The 19,492-nt window shown below is 39.3% G+C and overlaps 1 protein-coding gene and 1 pseudogene across 1 annotated transcript; both read left to right on the top strand.

The window, feature by feature from the left end:
• The first annotated feature begins 1,259 nt into the window (after positions 1–1,259).
• Positions 1,260–4,748, top strand: LOC128099117 (trypsin-4-like). Its single transcript, XM_052720809.1, has 5 exons — positions 1,260–1,299; positions 2,718–2,889; positions 3,173–3,426; positions 3,937–4,073; positions 4,599–4,748. The coding sequence occupies exons 1-5, from the start codon at positions 1,260–1,262 to the stop codon at positions 4,746–4,748; spliced, it is 753 nt and encodes a 250-aa protein (XP_052576769.1).
• Positions 4,749–8,570: 3,822 nt separating this feature from the next.
• Positions 8,571–13,919, top strand: LOC128099142 (trypsin V-A-like; annotated as a pseudogene).
• The last annotated feature ends 5,573 nt before the right edge of the window (positions 13,920–19,492 follow it).

The raw sequence follows: 19,492 nt of genomic DNA, 5'->3' as shown, positions 1-19,492 counted from the left end.
CTTTAAAACTTTTCTTAAGTTATAAATATTATCTCAAATTTATATGATATATATGTATATGTTTAAATCTTCTATTGTGATAATAATGGTCATATAGAGTACTAATTCTAGAAAAAGGCTTAATCTAGCTTCCTGTACATAATTTCAGGCTTGTCTCTATAAGGTAACTAGAAATCAAGTAGGTGTACTCTGGATGTACATAACAAATTGTGGTCCTTTATCCTCTTTGAGATCTGTTGCATATGACATTTAAAATCTTTAAGTTTTATGCAGTGAACCATAACAAGGTTGTGGGGCCTAGATCAACAGCTGGATTGTTGTCTATCTCCAACGACTGGGAAGCTAGCCAGTTACAGAAAATGGTTGGTTCAGGTTCCACACCCTCTAGTACTAGGAGAACTGGATATGTGATAGAAAGCCAATGAACACAGTTTCACTTATTTTGTATCACTATTCCTGATCTTCCCAAATGTGAACAAGAACACACACAATCCTAAACCAACAGCCATAAACTGCTTCCAAGGCCTATGATGACTATACCCTCAAATCAAGATCCTGAGTAAAACTACTACTCCTCAGCTCATGTATCATAGTAATCACAGCAATGATATAACCTCTAATAAAATACCAGTAGATGATGTTTTTTCATGCTTTATGTTACCATTTCTAACTAACATAATTTAAACTAATAACAACATCTCTATCCATAGGAAATATGTTGTTTCTCACAATAGGAAGAAAATAGCAAATTGAAATCTCAGACAAGCCTTAGAGAAAAGTATTTAATTAATTACTTTATTTAATTTAATTACTTTAAATTAAAAATTAATTTAAAGACACAATATTACATAAAAACAGGAGGTGAAGAGCTCAAGGCTGTACTTATAAACAGGACACATTTCTAAGGGAATAGGATTCCTGTGAATTGTGTCTAGAATTCTGGAAACCTTGAGCCTGCCCTTTGGTCTTTCTACAGTGTGCTTTCCTACTATAGGAATGCATTGCCACCAGCTGGAATTGTTACTTCCTTTCCCATTACCTTTATGGAAAACTGGGAGGAAAGAGGATGTGGAAACTTGATGCTGAATCACCTTCCATCAATCATAGAACAGAACTCTAAATTTGTGTTTTTGTGTGTTCAATGATATCACCTTTTTTTGGCACTGTGGTCCTGGCTGTTGAAACCAAAATTAGAGGTATAAATAGCTGTGAAGGAAAAGCCTTCATCCTAGTGCCTACTCCAGACACACTGAGAAGCCATGAAGATCTTCATCTTCTTTGCTTTCCTGGGAGCTGCTGGTGAGTCTTTAAAGGAACATTTCACAAGGATTCTATCATACATGCAAGTTTGTACTTTGTGGGTGGGAAAACAGTAAAGGCCATTTTGAGTCCGTACTCCATGTGCAAGGACCTTCAAGTGACCCATCAACACTATTTCCTACAATTATGTGTTCTATGACTTAGTCAGGAAAAGAAAGGACACATGACACAAGTGTGTGTCTTCCCTCTCTATAAGGTAGTGTAAATAACTGGAATTACTGTCTGCTCCAAGAAGACGGTGAGAAAATTAAATTCTAAGTTCATGGAAGATCAAGGTCTGCTGATTTACACAGTTATTATAATTAGGAAAGATATGCTATTACCCATAGATAAAAACGTTAGACCCTGTCTCTCAAAATCTTTACTAATGAAGTCAGTCTTTTATTAAACTGTCATTCAATAATGAAGAACAGAAATTTCTTTTGGTTTAAACCTCTAAATTTAAAACTAAATTCTTACAATTTAAATGGCTTTCAGTTTAGTAAATTCTCTTATGTTTGGAAACTTCGCCATTAATTTTAAATATTGAAATGTATGGCCCAGAGAGATTCACTACAGTCTTTACAAGAAAATTTGGGAGTGGATATCAACAATATAGAGCATATAAAATTATGGAATTCAGTATGAATAATAAAAAAATATTTGCCAAAACTAAAAAATCAGTCTTCATTAAAAATGCTAAATGTATTGATATATGTCCAGTAGATAATTAGAATAAAAGGGAAGTTCTAGAAGAAAATCATAGGATGGTGATTACATGATGTATACAAATTATATCCAAAAAAATTAACTCATTCAATCTTTGTATGTGTTAGGTATAAAGAAGACTAAAAAATAAATTAAAGTACATTATCTGGGCTGGAAAATTGATCCTTATATAAAGGTACTTGCCGCTAAGTGTTAGGACTCAGGAAAGATGTTGGGAGCCATGCAGTGAACAGATGGAGTAGTCACTTGGATGTTGCTCTTGTCCTCCATAGGAGCACTATGCTACACAAACACACACACACACACACACACACAGAGAGAGAGAGAGAGAGAGAGAGAGAGAGAGAGAGAGAGAGAGAGAGAGAGAGAGAGACAGAGAGAGACAGAGAGAGACAGAGAGAGACAGAGAGACAGAGAGAGACAGAGAGACAGAGAGACAGAGAGACAGGGAGACAGGGAGACAGAGAGAGAAAAAGAGAGGAAGAGGAAGATAGAGAGGTACATGTACAAACAAACATATAGCAATGATATCAAAAGAGTATTGTTAAAGTTAGAAAATGATACCTTTAAAATACTACAAGCATATGTTGCTCAACAAGAAGAAACATGTCTTTTCTGTACAAACATTGTGTAGAAGACTGAGTTTGAGACAAGTCTTCTTGTGCTAATGATCCAAAATCCTTCCCCAGTTGCTTTCCCTGCTGGTGGTGATGATGATGACAAGATCATTGGAGGCTATGCCTGTCCAAAACATTCCATTCCTTACCAAGTGTCCTTGAATGATGGCAATGGCCATCAGTGTGGTGGCTCCCTCATCAGCGACCAATGGGTACTGTCTGCAGCTCACTGCTATAAGGGAAGGTAAGGGAACAATACTCAAATTCCTGTAATCTAAGGCCCATCAGTCTTCTCTTACCAGCTCCAAGGGGATGGCCCTTTATGAATCTGTACTTGCAGGACACACCCTAAGGAATCTTCTATCCTGCACATTGGTGGTAGGGCATAATACTACCTTAACTGCATAGTCCTTGTTGGACTAAATGGTTTAAGAAGATGGTGTTTGTGTTCTTATACTCTGAACTTTGAGCTTGGAAGAGAAACAGCTCAACAGGGATGCTAAGAAATCCTTAACCTTTTCATGCAGGAACCTTCAGGTTCGCCTCGGAGAACACAATATTCATGTGCTTGAGGGTGGTGAGCAATTCATTGATCCAGAAAAGATAATCCGCCATCCAAAGTACAACAAGAGCACAGCAGACAATGACATCCTGCTGATTAAACTGAAGTCACCTGCCACCCTCAACTCTCAAGTGTCCACAATCTCTCTGCCCACATCCTGCCCATCTACAGGTGCTCAGTGCCTCGTGTCTGGCTGGGGAAATACTGTGAACCTTGGAGGTAAGTGTCAATGACTCTAAGTTCCATGTGCACAAGATGAAAGATGAAAGGTATATTGGTGGCCACTTGCCCAAATACTCGCTGGGAGACATACTCCCAGAAGTTTTCAACATGGGTGATGTTGAAATATACTCTCTGAAGTCCAGCTGATTGCTTTTCTAGGAGAATGTGGAAGTCACAATAAGAATGAGCTATTAGCAAGATGCTGAGGTATTTAGCGAGTGTAATCAGTGATGCGAAGGAAGTGAAAATTCAAGTGAGAAGTAGAAGAGATGCCCAAGTATTTGCTGTTCCCTGAGGTATCTACCGCTTGGAGGAAACCATGTCTCAGTATTTGAAATCTAAGCCAATGATGATATTGTCAGGAGAAGAACAGCATGTTAGTTAAAATTAATAAAAACATCTTCTAAACAAAACAAAAGTACTTTTAAATGACAAATGTTGGCAAATTGAAAGAATTGGAGATTTCATGGAAGATACAGAAGGTTGTTCCATTTTTGCTCCCAACAGGCAAATACCCAGCAATCCTTCAGTGTCTGGAAGCCCCTGTTCTTTCTGCCAGTTCGTGCAGAAATTCCTACCCAGGCATGATCACCAACAACATGTTCTGCCTCGGCTTCCTGGAGGGTGGAAAGGACTCCTGTGATGTGAGTTTTCTTTGAGTTCTTCCCCAAAACTTGCAGTCTATTCTCTTCTGTATATTTCTCCTGGCTGAGAAGCCTGTACATTTGTCTGGAAGATTTCATGTTGGATGACAAAAGCCTATGATGAAAAACAAGCGATCAAACAGGTTTTCTCATTGTGATATTGATGGTTAAGCTCAATGGTAAAATATGTACAGAAGATGGCATGGTGTAAATATCACATAAAAACAAATTTCTGAGAGGCTGTTTTATGGGATGTGACCAGTCTGGCAGGACAGCAAGGATTACAGAAAGTAATACCCGAATCCTCAGGTTCTCCTGATCTTAAGTGCCAATTAGGAAACACACAGTTATAGAGAAATGGTGAACAAGGATAGGAAATGGACAATTCAATAGACATGGAGTCTGCATTGCTCCTCAGGGTGTCAGTGTGTGCCACACCAGCGCCATGATAAGGGGAAACCCTCTTGAAGTCCATTTGTTCACATCAGCATAAGCATAAGGTAATGATCTTTTCTCTCTGACTAGGGTGACTCTGGTGGCCCTGTCATCTGCGATGGAGAGATCCAGGGCATTGTCTCCTGGGGTACAGGCTGTGCACTGAGAGGCAAACCTGGTGTCTACACCAAGGTCTGCAACTACCTGAGCTGGATTCATGAGACCATGGCTGCCAACTGAGTTTCTTCCCTTTTGTGAATCACTGGTTCCTTATCCATTTCTCTTTCCTCCCCCTCCTGAAATGAGGTCAGAATAAATACATTTTCTCCTGCTCTATCCCTGTGAGTGTTTTATTCTTGCATCCTATTATTTGGTGCTCTCTGAAAACTTGTTGCTAAATGAGAACAAGGTCAGAGAGTTGAGAACAGTGTAAATAAATAAACATTCAACTGACAATAGGGATTAACTTACGTCCTTCTATAGTGTGTGAAGTATAGAGGATACAGTGTTGAATATGCTTACAATTATCAGTATTTTTTTCCAAAATAACTATTAATTCTTTATTAATAGGTAGGATACAATTTTTTTAAGACATAGCTTCCACACACACACCTGTTCAGACTTGCTTCATGGTAGATTGTATATTTATAACTTAAGATAGATAACCTAAAACTGCAGTTATTACACATTATCAAGTTATCCAAGTAATTTCTTTGACAAACTGAAATTCAGCATGAACAGTCCTGATGCCTTGTGTCTTGTATGCCCTAAGACACAGTGCTGTGTCTTCCTTCCTTTTTTTTTCTTAATCTTTTAAAAGCTCAGAATCTCTATGGTGCTTAGTGACTACAAACTCAAGATGAAGAAATTTTAAGATTTTTTTCCAGTTGCAAATATATGTGTGTCTGCGTGGATGTGCATGCGTGTAAGCCAGGTGTCTATAGAGGAAAGAGGTGTTAAGACACCTTTGTTCTGCATGTACTGGAATTTGAGGGCTGACTGACATGGTTCTGGGACTACATTTCCCAGCCAGCATAGCAATCTAAGTCTGATAGATACTGACACTTTCAATGTTATTTTAGAAGGTTACTAGGAGTCCTAGTTGGTGTCATCCTTCTGGATTCCTGGGGATTTCCCTAACACCATGTTTCTCCCTAGCCCCCGAATGGGTCTCTCTACCAAGATGTCTCTTTCATTACTCTCCCTCTCTGTCCCTCCCTCCACTCAGCCATCTCAGTCCCTCCTGTTCCCATCCACCATCCCTTCCCAGAATGTTCATCACACTTAGAAATATAAAAAAAAGCCGGGCAGTGGTGGTGCAAGCCTTTAATCCCAGCACTCGGGAGGCAGAGCCAGGCGGATCTCTATGAGTTTGAGGCCAGCCTGGTCTGCAAAGTGAGTTCCAGGAAAGGCGCAAAGCTACACACAGAAACCCTGTCTCGAAAAACCAAAAAAAAAAAAAAAAAAAAAAAAAGAAAGAATACAATGCCCAATCCTCTATTTTCTAGGCTCCCCAATAGTTTAACTTTTGAACCACCTTTATGGCCTCTCTCCTTAGGAGATAGCAAAACAGCTGGACCCTCCTTCACAGCCACAGTTGCCCCACTAATCAGAAAGCTGACAGGCTAATTTCATGTAGCTCTGCTTCTTATCATTTTCTCAAGAAATGTAATGTGGCCCTCCAATGTAACTTTTAGATTGTCTAAAGCTTTCTGTTGGATATATAAGCTGTGTAGAACAAAGAAAGGAGAGAACTTAAGAGAAATAAATAAGAATGACCATCAGTACATGTGTCAGTCTTATTCCCTCAGATAGATAAGAATTATTCCTAAGCCCTCACTATTCTGAGGCATTCTTTTTATATCCCTGGAGCCATTCTGGGAGCTGGTCTCTCAGGCTGCATTAGATGCACTGAATTTCTTCTATGGTAGAAACTCTATAACTACTATCATTGATAAAGAAGGAATTCTGTACCAATCTGACAAGAGCACAGACTGATCCCACCAGTGCTTGTTGTGTGCTGCAAGTACAGCACCATAACACTTTGTTCCCTTATATTTACCTCTTTAATGAGTTCAATCGGCATCTCATGTAGCTGTCAGGAAAATAAACTTATACAGAGAACTTAGAAAGCACTCATAGCCTTATGCATGGAGAACACATTTCAGGCCCTCCACTAAATACATAATAAGTTAAGTTGAAAAAATATCACAAAGAATTTAATTTATTTATATATAAAATACAAGTTTAGTTTATAGTTATTAAAAGTAAAAAAGTAACATCACTAATTGTTAATAAAATGAGCACCACACTATAATGTATTGTAATCATGTTGTTTTGCCACAAGGTCATTCTATAAAGCTGAAATTGGCCTTGAACTTGTGATGACTTAAATTCTTTTTTTTGAACATATTATTTTTATTAAGAAATTTTTTATTCATTTTACATATCAACTACAGATCCCCCTTTCCTCCCTCATCCTGCCCCTCTAACCTCCCCGCTCAATCCATCCCCCATTCCTTCCTCAGACTGAAATTTTTAATCTCTCTGACTCCTCTCAGATTCAGAGACTAAAAACATGTGCCACTGTGAGTGGCCAAAGTTATTTCAAAATTAAGAATTATTTTTTTCTAGAATTTTCCATCCATTAATTTCCTTCTTATCTACAGGTAAATGGATCACTGTTTTCAGGGACACTGAAACTCCATATAAGTGGGATTTCTACATCCCTTAAACTTGATAAGGTTTAGATAATTAAACCTTAGTATCATTACTTTGCTTTTCTTCTTAATCTACTATATTTTAAATAATAAAATGATTACTTGCACTAGGAGAACAATCTGTCCCATTAATAATGACAATTACCATGACATATCAGAATTACTCTAAGACAAAGCAGCTGATATACCAAAAATTCTGTCCTTATGATAATCCCTTGTAAAATAGTTCACATGTCAGTAAAACAACTATCAAGATATTTGGCTGAGAATCTGGAAACTTTTAGCTGCTATCTGTGAGCTCATACCAATATGTTCTTCTTTTAGGAGGACAAGTTCCCACCAGGTGGCTTTGCAACTTCCATTCCCATAACTTTCTGGGATAATGTTAATTAAGTCTTGAATTATGCTCCACCTGTCATAAAATAGGATTTTTTTTAAGGATTCCTTCTTTATTCTCTCAATGTTGCTCTTATGATGTTTCTTTTTTTTATTAAGAAACTTTTTATTCATTTTGCATACCAGTCACATATCTCCCTCTTCCCTCCTCACAGCCCTCCAGCCTTCCCCCCCAGCCCACCACCCATTCCCTCCTACAAGAAGGTAAGGTCTCCCATGGGGAGTCAGCAGAGCCTGGTACATTCAGTAGAGGCAGGTCCAAGCCTCTCCCCCTGCCTCAAGGCTGTGTGAGGTATCCCACCATAGGTATTGGGCTCCAAAAAGCCAGCATAGAATAGGATTCTAAATTTAGATTTGTGACTTTCCAGTGAAATCACTTTTCTGGCACCTGAGACCGTGGGTGTCATTGATGGCTGTGTGTGACTGCATTTCTGCTGAGCTGCACCAGGCCTGTCTCCAGAGAGTTACACCTAGCCCTAATCCATCCTTTGTTTAATAGATACCTTTTGTTTCTCTAGCCACTCTATGTGATTCTTGTCTGAGAGTCTCCTAAGGATACAAAGCCTATGAAAAACTTGGTTCAGGAAACCCAGGAAATCTTGGCACCAGAGATATTGAGGAATTTGTGATTGGCATTGTATTTTAAGGAGCTCCTTTCAGGTTGTTTTGAGCATATGGAAATTAACTAGCTAAACCATAATGGAGAGAAATAAAAATGCCTGAGGTGAAGGGAAGGTGCTTCAGTCCTTCCAGGCTGGACACCCCTGCAGCCATGAAAGGCTAGATTCATTCTTAAGATGCCTCTGACTCTTCTTTCCACCAGACCCGTGTGAACCCACACACCCGTGCCATGACAAACAGCAACAGCTGTGGAGGTATAATTACCCATGAGGAAAAAAAAAAACAAAAACTGTCTTATTGCCTGGTCCTGACCCAGTGAGCAACCATGAAGATACTCCTCTTTGTTCTTCTGAGAACTGTTGGTAAGCCTTTCAAATTAATGAATCTGCAAGTGTCAGAATTTTAAGTTTGTATTTTGTGCTGGGAAAATCAACAATGCTCATTGCATGTAAGGGTTGAAAGCAAGAAGCTTAAAAGGCAGAGATGCAAGTGTATAGTATCCAGGCTTATTAGAGATTAAATCTCACTTGACAGTGTTATACCCATTTCTCAAAACCACCAGAGACCACCAAGGAGCCAGTTTCTGATACAAGCACATAAGGGTCCTTTTATTCAGGTTCAACCTGGGCCACCACACAGCAGATGTAAGGAAATGTGGTGGTGGTCACAAGCCCAGGTATAGAGAGTTTTTATAGGGAAAAACCGCAAGCTGGGAATTGGCAATTTGGGATTGGGTAGAAGGGATATGAGACAAGGCGATTTTTTGAAACTATTGGTCTAGACTTTGGGTGAGAAACCACATTTGAAACCACTGGGTTAGACTTTTGATGGGGAACCACAACCCGCTGAACAGGATTATCTGGACTGCTCAACAGGATTACCTAGGTATCTTCAAGGGCTGTAAACTGCAGACAGGATGTCTGTAGGAGGATACTGCTCTGTATCTGTTCAGGAGTTGTCATGGCACATTCCTGAGGTCCTTCCTGGAACTGAGTACAGCAAGTAGTCTGAGATGGTGGCCCTTTCCCTAAGATGGAGCCTGTAAAGTGAAGTCTAGACCTTCACAATGGTGGAAATTCATGGCATCAAGAACTGATTCAGAGAGGAGGCCTCATAAAGAATCAACAGGTGTTTTGAACTTCCATGTTGATTCCAGGAATTTAGAACAGAAGGGAAAGGATAGTACACACACACACACACACACACACACACACACACACACACACACACACGCTTCCACTGACTTCTAGGATGGGGCCATGATCATCAAAGCCTAAGTGCCCTGAACACTGAAGGGGCAGTTATTTACCCAAGAAATCCCAACAGATGAAAATATTTTATTTCTCATTGATAAAAATCTTGGGCTGTGCTTTCAGACAACTTTTTAAGTGAAATCTCTCTAATATAAACTCACAAGTCATACAGTTGTGATAAGGAGAGATGAGTGTATTTTTAATACTACTGAATTAATTTTTAATGTTATTAAAATTTTATCATTAAAATTTAATACTTACTTTTCCTATGTAAAACCAGCAAAAATGTAATGAATTTGTATCCTTGTCTAGAAATTTCTTTCCTGAAATTATTTGAAATATTTGATAGGAATTCCAACTACGCCCCCATGGTCAAGCATGCCCTGTGGGACACTTAATCATTTCTGCCTAGTCATTTCTGGGTCATGCATCCTACATAACCCAGGCCCCGCGGCTGCATGGTCGCATAATCGCACAGCACGACCACATGATCTATGCACATTTGTGAAATAGCCACGTGGGCCTGTGTGCTCAGCCTCAAACTGGCCCTTAAAAGATGGGCCCCATGTTCCCTCTCTCCCTTCACACACATGTTCTTTCAGCAGGCCTGATCACATCTATCCCTTTCTCCTTGTCTTAGTAAAACTCTTGTTATTGGATTCTGTCATGTTTCATGACTTTTCCTTGCAGGGTAAGAGCGCTGCTAAAAACCATCAGTATTGAATAATAGAACTAACATTTTTTAGTTAAATGCATGTGGGGCTGTAAGAAATCTTGATAGGTAGCGGGAAACATGAAGATGCTGAATGACTTGTTTGATGTTGGAAGGAGAGTCAGATAATAATTTTAAAAAATCAAGTATATCTTTATCTCTCATTTGTGTTTGTGGACAAAACGGAATTGTTTCATTGAGATAAGAATTTTACCTATAGTTTGTTCATACTATGCTGAAACTCACTATAGACCTGTTAGTCTACAACTCATATTCTAGAATTCATAAATTGCCAAACAATATGGCTATTTATTCTAGACTCCAAGAAAGAAGTTGATTAAATAAAAAATCAAAACTATGATTTCTTTATAGGACAGAATATTCTCTTATGGCTTTTAAAAGTTTACTTTTTATTAACATATGGAGGTACCTTTTCCATGTTAACATTTTTATCAACTATTACAAACATACACCAGGAAAACTCCTAGAAGGTTTCATGTGTGTGTTTGTGTGTGTGTGTGTGTGTGTGTGTGTGTGTGTGTGTGTGTGTGTGTGTGTGCTGGAGTACTCACCTGTGGATGTGAAGACCAGAGGTCAACTTTGTATATCTTTCTCTGTCATTTTCTACCTTACATTTTTAAGACAAGGTCTTTCACTGAACTTGAAATTTTCTGTTTTCAGCTTAACTGGCCGACCAGTGGGTTCTGGTTATTGTCTCTGTCTCTGGTTGCTCTCCTCCCAACCCAGGATTGGGGCTATAGAGCATGTCACCATTCCTGACTTTTATGAGGATACTAGAGAGCTGAACTCAGGTTCCCGTGCTTGCACAACAAATTGTGCCTACTGAGTCATCTCTCCACCCCATACCGCAAAGCTTTCTATATATTTTCATGGAAATCAATAAGGTTGTGTCTTTAAATTATTAGATCTTAAGTGGTGGTGGTAATACATTTTCTAGAGAACATGTGATCTGTATACATTTGTGGTTATATATATGAGTTATAATGTATGTGTTTGTGAATGCATTATATATATACATATATGTCACAACAGAAAATATTGATCAAACACATCATATATTTCAAAAATATTTGTTCACTCATCATTATATAAGAAGAGTCTGTGTTCAAGGTACAGAATAATGAATAATCAAAAAGATTACCTAAAGCCAGTTATATTAGCTACTTTTCTCACTATTGAGACAAAACCAGACAGGAGCCACTTAAAGAAATACTATTTTGGTTCATGTTGAAGAGGGTATAGCCAACCTTGGCAGGGAAGCTGTGCTTGGTATAGCTCATAATAGTGGTAGGAGGGTAAGGCAGTGGGCTCTATGATGCCGACAGTCAGGAAGCAGAGTGCTAGAGCTGATGCTCATCAGGCTTTCACCCCTCCCCCTTTTGTTCAATCTGGATCCCTACCCCATGAAATGATACCACTCGTGGTTAGAGTGGATCTTCCTTCTGCAGTGAAACCCCCATAGAAATAACCTCACAAACAAGTCATCAATGAAAGTTAACCATCACATTGATAGGTCTTGACTGTGTGGTACAGGAGAGCATTATCATCTCTTTTGTCCTTAGCTTGAAATATAACTTCATGGTGCATGAAATAATACGATAGAACCATGTAACAGAGAGCTCCTCACTTTTCTCTCACAGCTTCCTTCCTCACTGAGGAGAATGATGATAGGATCGTTGGGGGCTACTCTTGTCAGAAGCATTCTGTCCCCTACCAAGTGTCACTGATTGCTGGATCTCGCATATGTAGGTGATCGCTCATCACTGACCAATGGGTACTGTCTGCTGCTCACTGTCACCATCCGTAAGTAGCCAATATTCACGTTTTTATGCTCTAAAATCTCTTTATCCTCTAGACTTAAATTTAAATTTGGCAAAAGGCAGAGTTATGCTTGATAGAGACTCTTTAGTCATCCCACGGTTTTATTAGGTTTGATATTTATTGTGAACTTTTAATCCTTAAACCCAGCCAAAACAGGTGCTTCTAGAATAACACAACATTCATGAAACTGAAAGTGATGAGCAGTTCACTGATGCAGCTAAGATCATCCCCATCCTGATTATAGGTGGACTGTTGATAATGACATGATGCTGATTAAGCTGAGGTCACCAGCGACCCTCAACTCTCAAGTGTCTACTGTCCTTCTGCCACAGTCCTGCCCATCAGCTGGTACTGAATGCCTTGTGTCTGGCTGGGGCCTTCTGCAATTTGGATGTAAGTGTTTCTGTGATATATAAACTAGTAAGTATGAGTACTGAAAGTGAATGGCACCTTAATGACAGCTAGTACAAATTCTCATTCAAAGTATGGTTCTCAGAGGACAGCTTTGAACTTACCATTGGAGAAACACTAGATGAAGTTAGAAAACTTCCTCCAATGAGCCCATGAGACAGAAAAAAAATGAACTTAGAAAACTGTCAAGGAGTTTGACTGCATCTTGATTACTGATGAGCTAAAAACTATAGAGAAACTAAAGAAAAACTATCTAGAGCTGAGGCCATTGGACTCATTGCTGGCAGAAGCCTCTGGCCTTGAGAGCAGTGCTCACTGATATTAATAGTCAGAGGAAGAGTAACCGACAAGTAAAATTATTTAAAAAATCAACCTAAAAATCTCCTCTAAATTATAAATTGTTTTTACATTTTTATTTTTTATGTCTTATATATCCATGCTCTCTCTCTCTCTCTCTCTCTCTCTCTCTCTCTCTGAGTGTGTGTGTGTGTGTGTGTGTGTGTGTGTGTGTGTGTGTGTGTACCACATTCATGCCTGGTGCCCTCAGAAGAAGCTTCGAAAATAAAAGAAAGATGCTCTCATGAAAAGTAATAGGTAAAGTAGGAAATGAATGTTGAGTCAGTATGAATAATTTGAACTTCCCCCTTAGCCTCTATGAGTCCTTCACTTCTTCAGTGTTTGGATGCTCCTGTCCTGTCGGACTCCAATTGTCACGAGGCTTATCCAGGTCAAATCACTAACAACATGTTCTGTCTTGGTTTCCTGGAATGGAAAAGACTCTTGCCAGGTGAGTTTTGTGTTGTCTCTGTCATGATGATCCACCTCCCTTACCCACCATATTTCTTCTATGAAACAGAAAAAGGTAAATCTATACCTGGGTCTCAATCTGGAAGGTGAAGAAGGGCTTTGAGAAGAATGTGCACTGGTTTTCTCTTTTGATGTGATGATGAATATTATGGGTAAAAAGCCAAAGAGCTGATGCTGGGTAAACTGTAAATCCCACCCCCTTGTGTTGTGGGGTGGAGTCCATATGAAAGAGACGAGCTTGTGGGTCATATTAGATCTCTGCAGTTTTCACTCTTTTCTGTACCCTCCCATACAACAACTGTAGAAGAAAGAGGTGGATACAAAAACGAACAAAGTAATAGAGATAGGGATACTGAATGGATTGAAAATTGGATTTTTAAGGATAGTCAGTGCTTTGTGGAGGATCGGTGGCCTATAAACATATCCTGGGAACATGGAAGAACATCTTGAATCCCATTATTCCTCAAAGGATAACCAAGTCTAAATATCTTCGTTGTTCAGTTTGACTCTGGCAGCCCTGGTCTGCGGTAGACAAGTCCAGGGTATTGTTTCATAGGGTGATGGCTCTGCTTGGGAAGGGAAACCTGGTGTCTACACCAAGGTCTATAACTACCTGAACTGGATTCATCAGATCACTGCTGAAAACTAAGTGCCTTTAGATTGGGAGTCACCCTCTGATGGCCTTCCTTCTATCTCTACAATCCATATGGAAATAAAAACTTTTTTCTCTGCTCTAAATCTTTTGAATCTTGATGCTAAAGTGAGAAATTGGGCAAAGTTGAGCAATTCAAGTTTAGGTGTTATTCAGTCACTCGTGCAACCTAGTCAAACAATTTCATTATCACCTGCTGTATTCCAGACTCTGTGAGACAGCAGCGAGGCTGAAATAAAGTTGCCTTTAATAAAATTAATATATCAGATTAGCCATGCAATAAAATTCTAGTACCATACACATTGGATCATAGTATATATAGTATATGATGTGCTCATGACTTTCCAGAAAGCACAGAGAATTAAAATCAGTTGCTAAAACTCATTCACATTGTTATTAGAAAAAACACGGTAAGCCCAGGCTGTCCTTACCCACCCAATGTTTTGTAGAGATACCAGAAACCCAAGCTCAGCATTTAGAAATGTTTGGATTAACAAGATTCTTGCATTTACCAATCTCACCTACTCTCCTGTTTCTATTCTCTGGGGTCCTCCTGTATTCCAGTGCCCTCTGGGGAGACTCTGTAACCTGTTAACAAAGCCATCTATACAAACCCAGCCTAGGACAAAAATATAAGCCCTGGGAAGCGAGTCTACCACAGCAGAGAAGTCTGCAGAATGCAGGTGTAATACTGGGAGGGTAAAAAGTTCTTGGGTTGTAGAGGGGTTGCCTGGAATTTTCAGGCCTTGCTGGGATGCACACTGTCTTTGATTTGGTTCCTTGGCAGCTCTCCTCCAAAGTGTCACTTTTCCCATGGATCACCATGAAAAAGGTTTGTAGAAGAGGCTCAACACCATATTCCTAGGAATATCAGGCACAAGACAAAGGAAAAGACACAATGGCACCTGAGCAAAAATGCCTTGAATGACTGAGTTAGGTTTAAAGTAGAAAAACAAGCCTGTACAGTAAGGTGCAGCAAGCATAACTAATTAATCAGCTCAGACTACTGTGACAAAATTCCCATAGGCTGGAGGTCTTCAACAACACAGAGCTTTATTTCATATTTATGGATGCTGTTAAGTCCTAGATCAAGGTATCCATAAGCATAATTTCTAAGGAAGGCTGCCTTCCTGGTTTTCTACTATATCCATAATCTTATATGGATGTAGATGAGAAAAGTGATTCCATTTTGATGGAGACAATTTTACAGCTTTGTCTCTGGGTGATTTATATGAAGACATCACTGCACAACAATCCTGTATTTGGGTTTTTCTTGCCCTTGGCTACTTAGATAGACCTGTCCTTATTGTTGATCCCTCATCACGGGGCATTATGAAAGACTGGGAGTCAGAACTGTAATCCTTTCTGCTGTGTTTGGGCAGCCAAGGGATGTATAAGGAGTTGTGTTCAGACTACAGGGAATTCACTGTTATGTTTGATCTCATCTGTTCTATAGGCCAAAGCTAACATCTTACAAACAGATACTTTCACATGAGTTGCAAATCTGCACTACATGCAAAATAAAACCTAAACTTAAGTGATCAAAAAAAGAGATTCAGTTATCTTAGATTTGAATCAGTAAACATTTTGTAAAACTTTTTCACAAAAAATATCCAGATACTCAAAGAAAACCTTGTTTGTAAAATTCTTTAGTTCTATCAGAAAACCACAAAGAAAATGGGTGTAAATACCAGTAGACAGTACGTAAGCATGCTGAATATACACAAAAACGTGTCAGATTCATATGGATATCAAACAATCTATGAGAATATATTAATAATGCATCTATAAACATAGATCTGTGTATTTTTAAATGTCTGGGTCACTCTAGAAATCCTAAAGTTTCTTCTAGACCAAACATATAATTTCACATTTATCAAGTATATTAATGGTTTGAAATACAAATTTAAATAGGATCACTGTGAAATAGAACAATGGTCATAAAACATACTCATTTCTCTTCATAAGACAGACACACAAGAAGTGACAGGATTCTGACTGTTAAGCAATTTAACTAAACACAAAAAAAGTAATATAATTAGAGTAGATCAGCTCTCCAAGCAACCCTTCTTCTCATTTCAACAGAGAAGATAAAAGTTTCACTTCGGAACCAGCATCATTGTACATCCAAGAAGTCATGGCGCTGGGGAGGACAAGACTGGAAAGCACCACTTCAAAGCCACTCTGGGCCAAAGTCAAGACTCAGTTTCCAAAACAAACAAGAAAACAAAAAGTTTAAAAGTCTTTCTTTTTTAATCTGTTCAGTTCCTATGAAAGCTTATAATTTTCACCAACCAATCACACAAAATCTTCAAGTTTTAATAATTCTCAAAAACTTATTCATAGAGCTAGACATACTGTTCAGTGGTGAAGGGCACTTGCTGCTCTTGCAGGGAACCCACATTGGAGTCCCAGCACTCACAACTCCAGCTCCAGGGCACGTAACACACTCTTCTGACCTCCATGGGCACCCATTCATGTGTGACTTTACACAGAGAAAAACATATACATACACCTAAAATAATGATGATGATACTAATAATTAATAATAAACATACATATTCTTTCATGTGTTTTAATCTTTCATAGCTTGTTTAAACTCCTATTTTGTATTCTATTTTTGCTTTCCTGTTATGGGATCACAGTTAATGTAACTTTCTGAGAAGAATTAAATCATATAATTACTTAATGCAATTCCATATCTTCAAGTTACTAAAAAATTTGAAATGTAGAGGATTTTATTTGTGAATATTATTTCTGTGTGTATTCATTAAATTTATCTCTTCTCAGCAATTCTGAACTGTTCAAGGAAAATCTGAGGCATTAAATAAATCTAGGTGGCCATTATCCAGGTATTTTGTTTGTTTTTCTGGTTCTACTGTTATTAAATAAATCTTTAAAAAAAAAAAACCTACCTGCAAGGTCATAAGTGATTGTTTTATTTCCATTTTGCCATCCTTACCTAATGTTCTATGCCCTGAAGTTTGCTTTGTGATATAGAAATTGTTTCAAACCCGAGATAAACACAGATATAATTTACAACTGCTATTTGTCAGTTTTCTGTCATTATGCCTATAATCCACGAGAACTATCTCTGGAACTCCAGACGAATCTCCTGTCTGTCACACCCACCATCAGAGGTGACTATACACAGTAGTCCCCTTTCCTCTCCAATCATCATCCCAACAGCACCCCTGCTGCTACCAAATGCCTGCCATTGTCTATCCTGGAGTCAGCCTACAAATAGATTTCAAATAGAAGACAGAGGAGGGAAAAAAAAGAAGTAATCCTTGAAAGAAAGTAATTTCTCTGTATCATAGTTACCTCTGTGGTAATCTCCGCTGCCCTCTGTCATCCTATGGATCCGTGTTCAGGCACGGGCAGTCCCTGTACCCTCCCATACCCACCGTGATATTGGTCTGAATCTTAAGGATTTCCATACTTGCTGGTCTCCAAAGTAATCACCTCCCATGGGCAAGGCATCATCAAAGCTGTGTGGCGAGATGAGGAAGGCACTCCAGCCTGTGTCTGGTAGACTTTAGATTTCTGGCTCAGCCAAAAGAACAATCACCACTGTCAATTCCAGGCGTTTGATTAGCAACGTCTGCTAGAATTCTCCTCCTGTTACCTAGAGACTCTTCACTGAGACTCAGGGCGCTGGGCAGGGAATCCCGGTCCTCAAACTCACCCTAACCGAACACTTTCAACCGGTCTGGGTTCCTGGATTCACGTGGTAAGCACACTGCACTGATATCCAATAATCTACAGAATTCCTTAATGGAGTTTTTCTGTCACATCAGAGGGCAGGTTCCCCAGGCAAGCCGTGTGTAGGGTGGCGGTTTGGGAAGATGGCGCCAGCTGACCCTGGGTTCCGGAGCAGCTTCATGGAGTGCCGGGGAGGATGAAATGGTCTTTCGGCGGTGCCTAATATACACTGCCATCATTATAGCCACATATTGAGGACACATCTCCTTCTAGGTCGTCTCTTTCATCAGCCCAGCTGACTAGTGTGGGGACGTAGGCTCTCCTCTACCAGTCCGCCCTCTTCACCAGAAAATCTGCTAGGGAGATGATCTTCCCTTCTTACCTGTCTCTTTTGCTGAAGCCATCATGCTATGCAGGTATTTTTAAGGCCACCTCTTTAAATAAGAGCCCTATAACGTTAAATATGGTGATCTAACTAGCTACATTTTTATTAAGCCAACAGTATTAGAGAATGCACCCTATATAAGTTTGCCCAAGTTACACAAACTTTGAAAAGCACTTTTTACATTTCCAATTTATAGGCTGTTATTTAAGTCACTTAGGGCTATTTACACCCTGTATGAATAACATTTTTGGTTTTGTGTTTTTTCAAGATTCCTGAAAATTTTTCCAGGCCTGTAGCTACTTAGGAAATAAATTCTTACTTTAGAAGATCTTTTATTTTTATTTTACACTTATAAACACTTGCGGGCATGTATGCCTGTGCACCATCTGCATGTTTGATGCCCTCAGAGCTTTGACAAGGCCTTTGTGTGCCTGGGAAGCAAATCTGGATGCTCTGCAAGAGCAGCAAGTGCTCTTCAGTGCTGAGCCATCTTTTCAGGCCCAAGAAATCAACTCTCAACATAGTGTTCATCAAAACATCTTTTCATGTGAAGTCTTTTAAATAATAAATGTATAAACAACTATAATATTGCAGAGTTCTTCTGCATATCTATGGCCATATGTATGCAGATCTGGTATCTCAATTTTATTATGTTTTTATTTTTATTTATTAGAATATTTTGCAAAGATTGAGAGGGTTTAGGGAATATGGGTTTAAAACCTGCAAAGTGAGCAATGTGTGTTCTGTTTTGTACAATACGTACTGCATGTGGACCTTCATAGCACAACAAAATGTCCATTGAATTGTTTTTGACATTCTAACTTTTGTAAATCCTATTTTTAAAATATTTAAGCCTGGTCTACATCTATGTGCCTTGACTATGCCACTCTTTTGTCACTGTCCATAGGAATCGGAAATACAGCTGCACAGCAGCGAGTCACCTCTCTGCAGTCACTAACACCACTGCCTACACTTGTAAGCAGCCTGTCTTAGTGACTTTCGTGATACCGTGATAAAAACACCTGACAAAGCCAGCTCAAGGCAGAATGAGTTTACTTTGACTCACGATTCTAGAGTGGATACAGTCCACCCTGGTAGGGAAGGAACGCAAGCCCAGGGGTGGTAGATCCCCGGGCAGCAGCAGTCTGGAAGCAGACAGAAAAGAGGAAGTGGAACCAGGCGAGGAAACCTCCAAGCCCAACCCCAGTGGTGTGCTTCCTCTAGCAAGCTCCCACCTCCTGAAGGTTGCATAACCTTTACAAATAATGTCACCTCCTGGGTACCAAGCATTCAAACACATAAGCCTAGGGGGAATATTTTACATTCAAACAGCAACCAGGCTTCAGGCCTTGATTTTTGTCAATGTGGGCGACCTCCAACTTTATACAGCCTGTGATTCTAAATTTCACTACAAATGTAGAAAAGTTAATACATATGGAGTATCTCTATGTAGCTGCAAAGCTCATAGTTGCTGGTTTCT

This window comes from Peromyscus californicus, unplaced genomic scaffold, assembly GCF_007827085.1.
Source record: "Peromyscus californicus insignis strain IS unplaced genomic scaffold, ASM782708v3 Scaffold_6__1_contigs__length_162567912, whole genome shotgun sequence".
NCBI lineage: Eukaryota > Metazoa > Chordata > Mammalia > Rodentia > Cricetidae > Peromyscus > Peromyscus californicus.
The sequence above is the reverse complement of the archived record's forward strand: the minus strand, read 5'-3'. Positions and strand labels throughout refer to the sequence as shown.

Excerpts from the sequence above, each read along its gene's own strand:
- LOC128099117 (XM_052720809.1), top strand. The coding sequence starts at position 1,260 with ATGAAGATCTTCATCTTCTTTGCTTTCCTGGGAGCTGCTG. Across the intron at positions 1,300-2,717 it reads TGCTTTCCTGGGAGCTGCTG|TTGCTTTCCCTGCTGGTGGT; the intron begins GTGAGTCTTTAA and ends ATCCTTCCCCAG. Across the intron at positions 4,074-4,598 it reads GTGGAAAGGACTCCTGTGAT|GGTGACTCTGGTGGCCCTGT; the intron begins GTGAGTTTTCTT and ends CTCTCTGACTAG.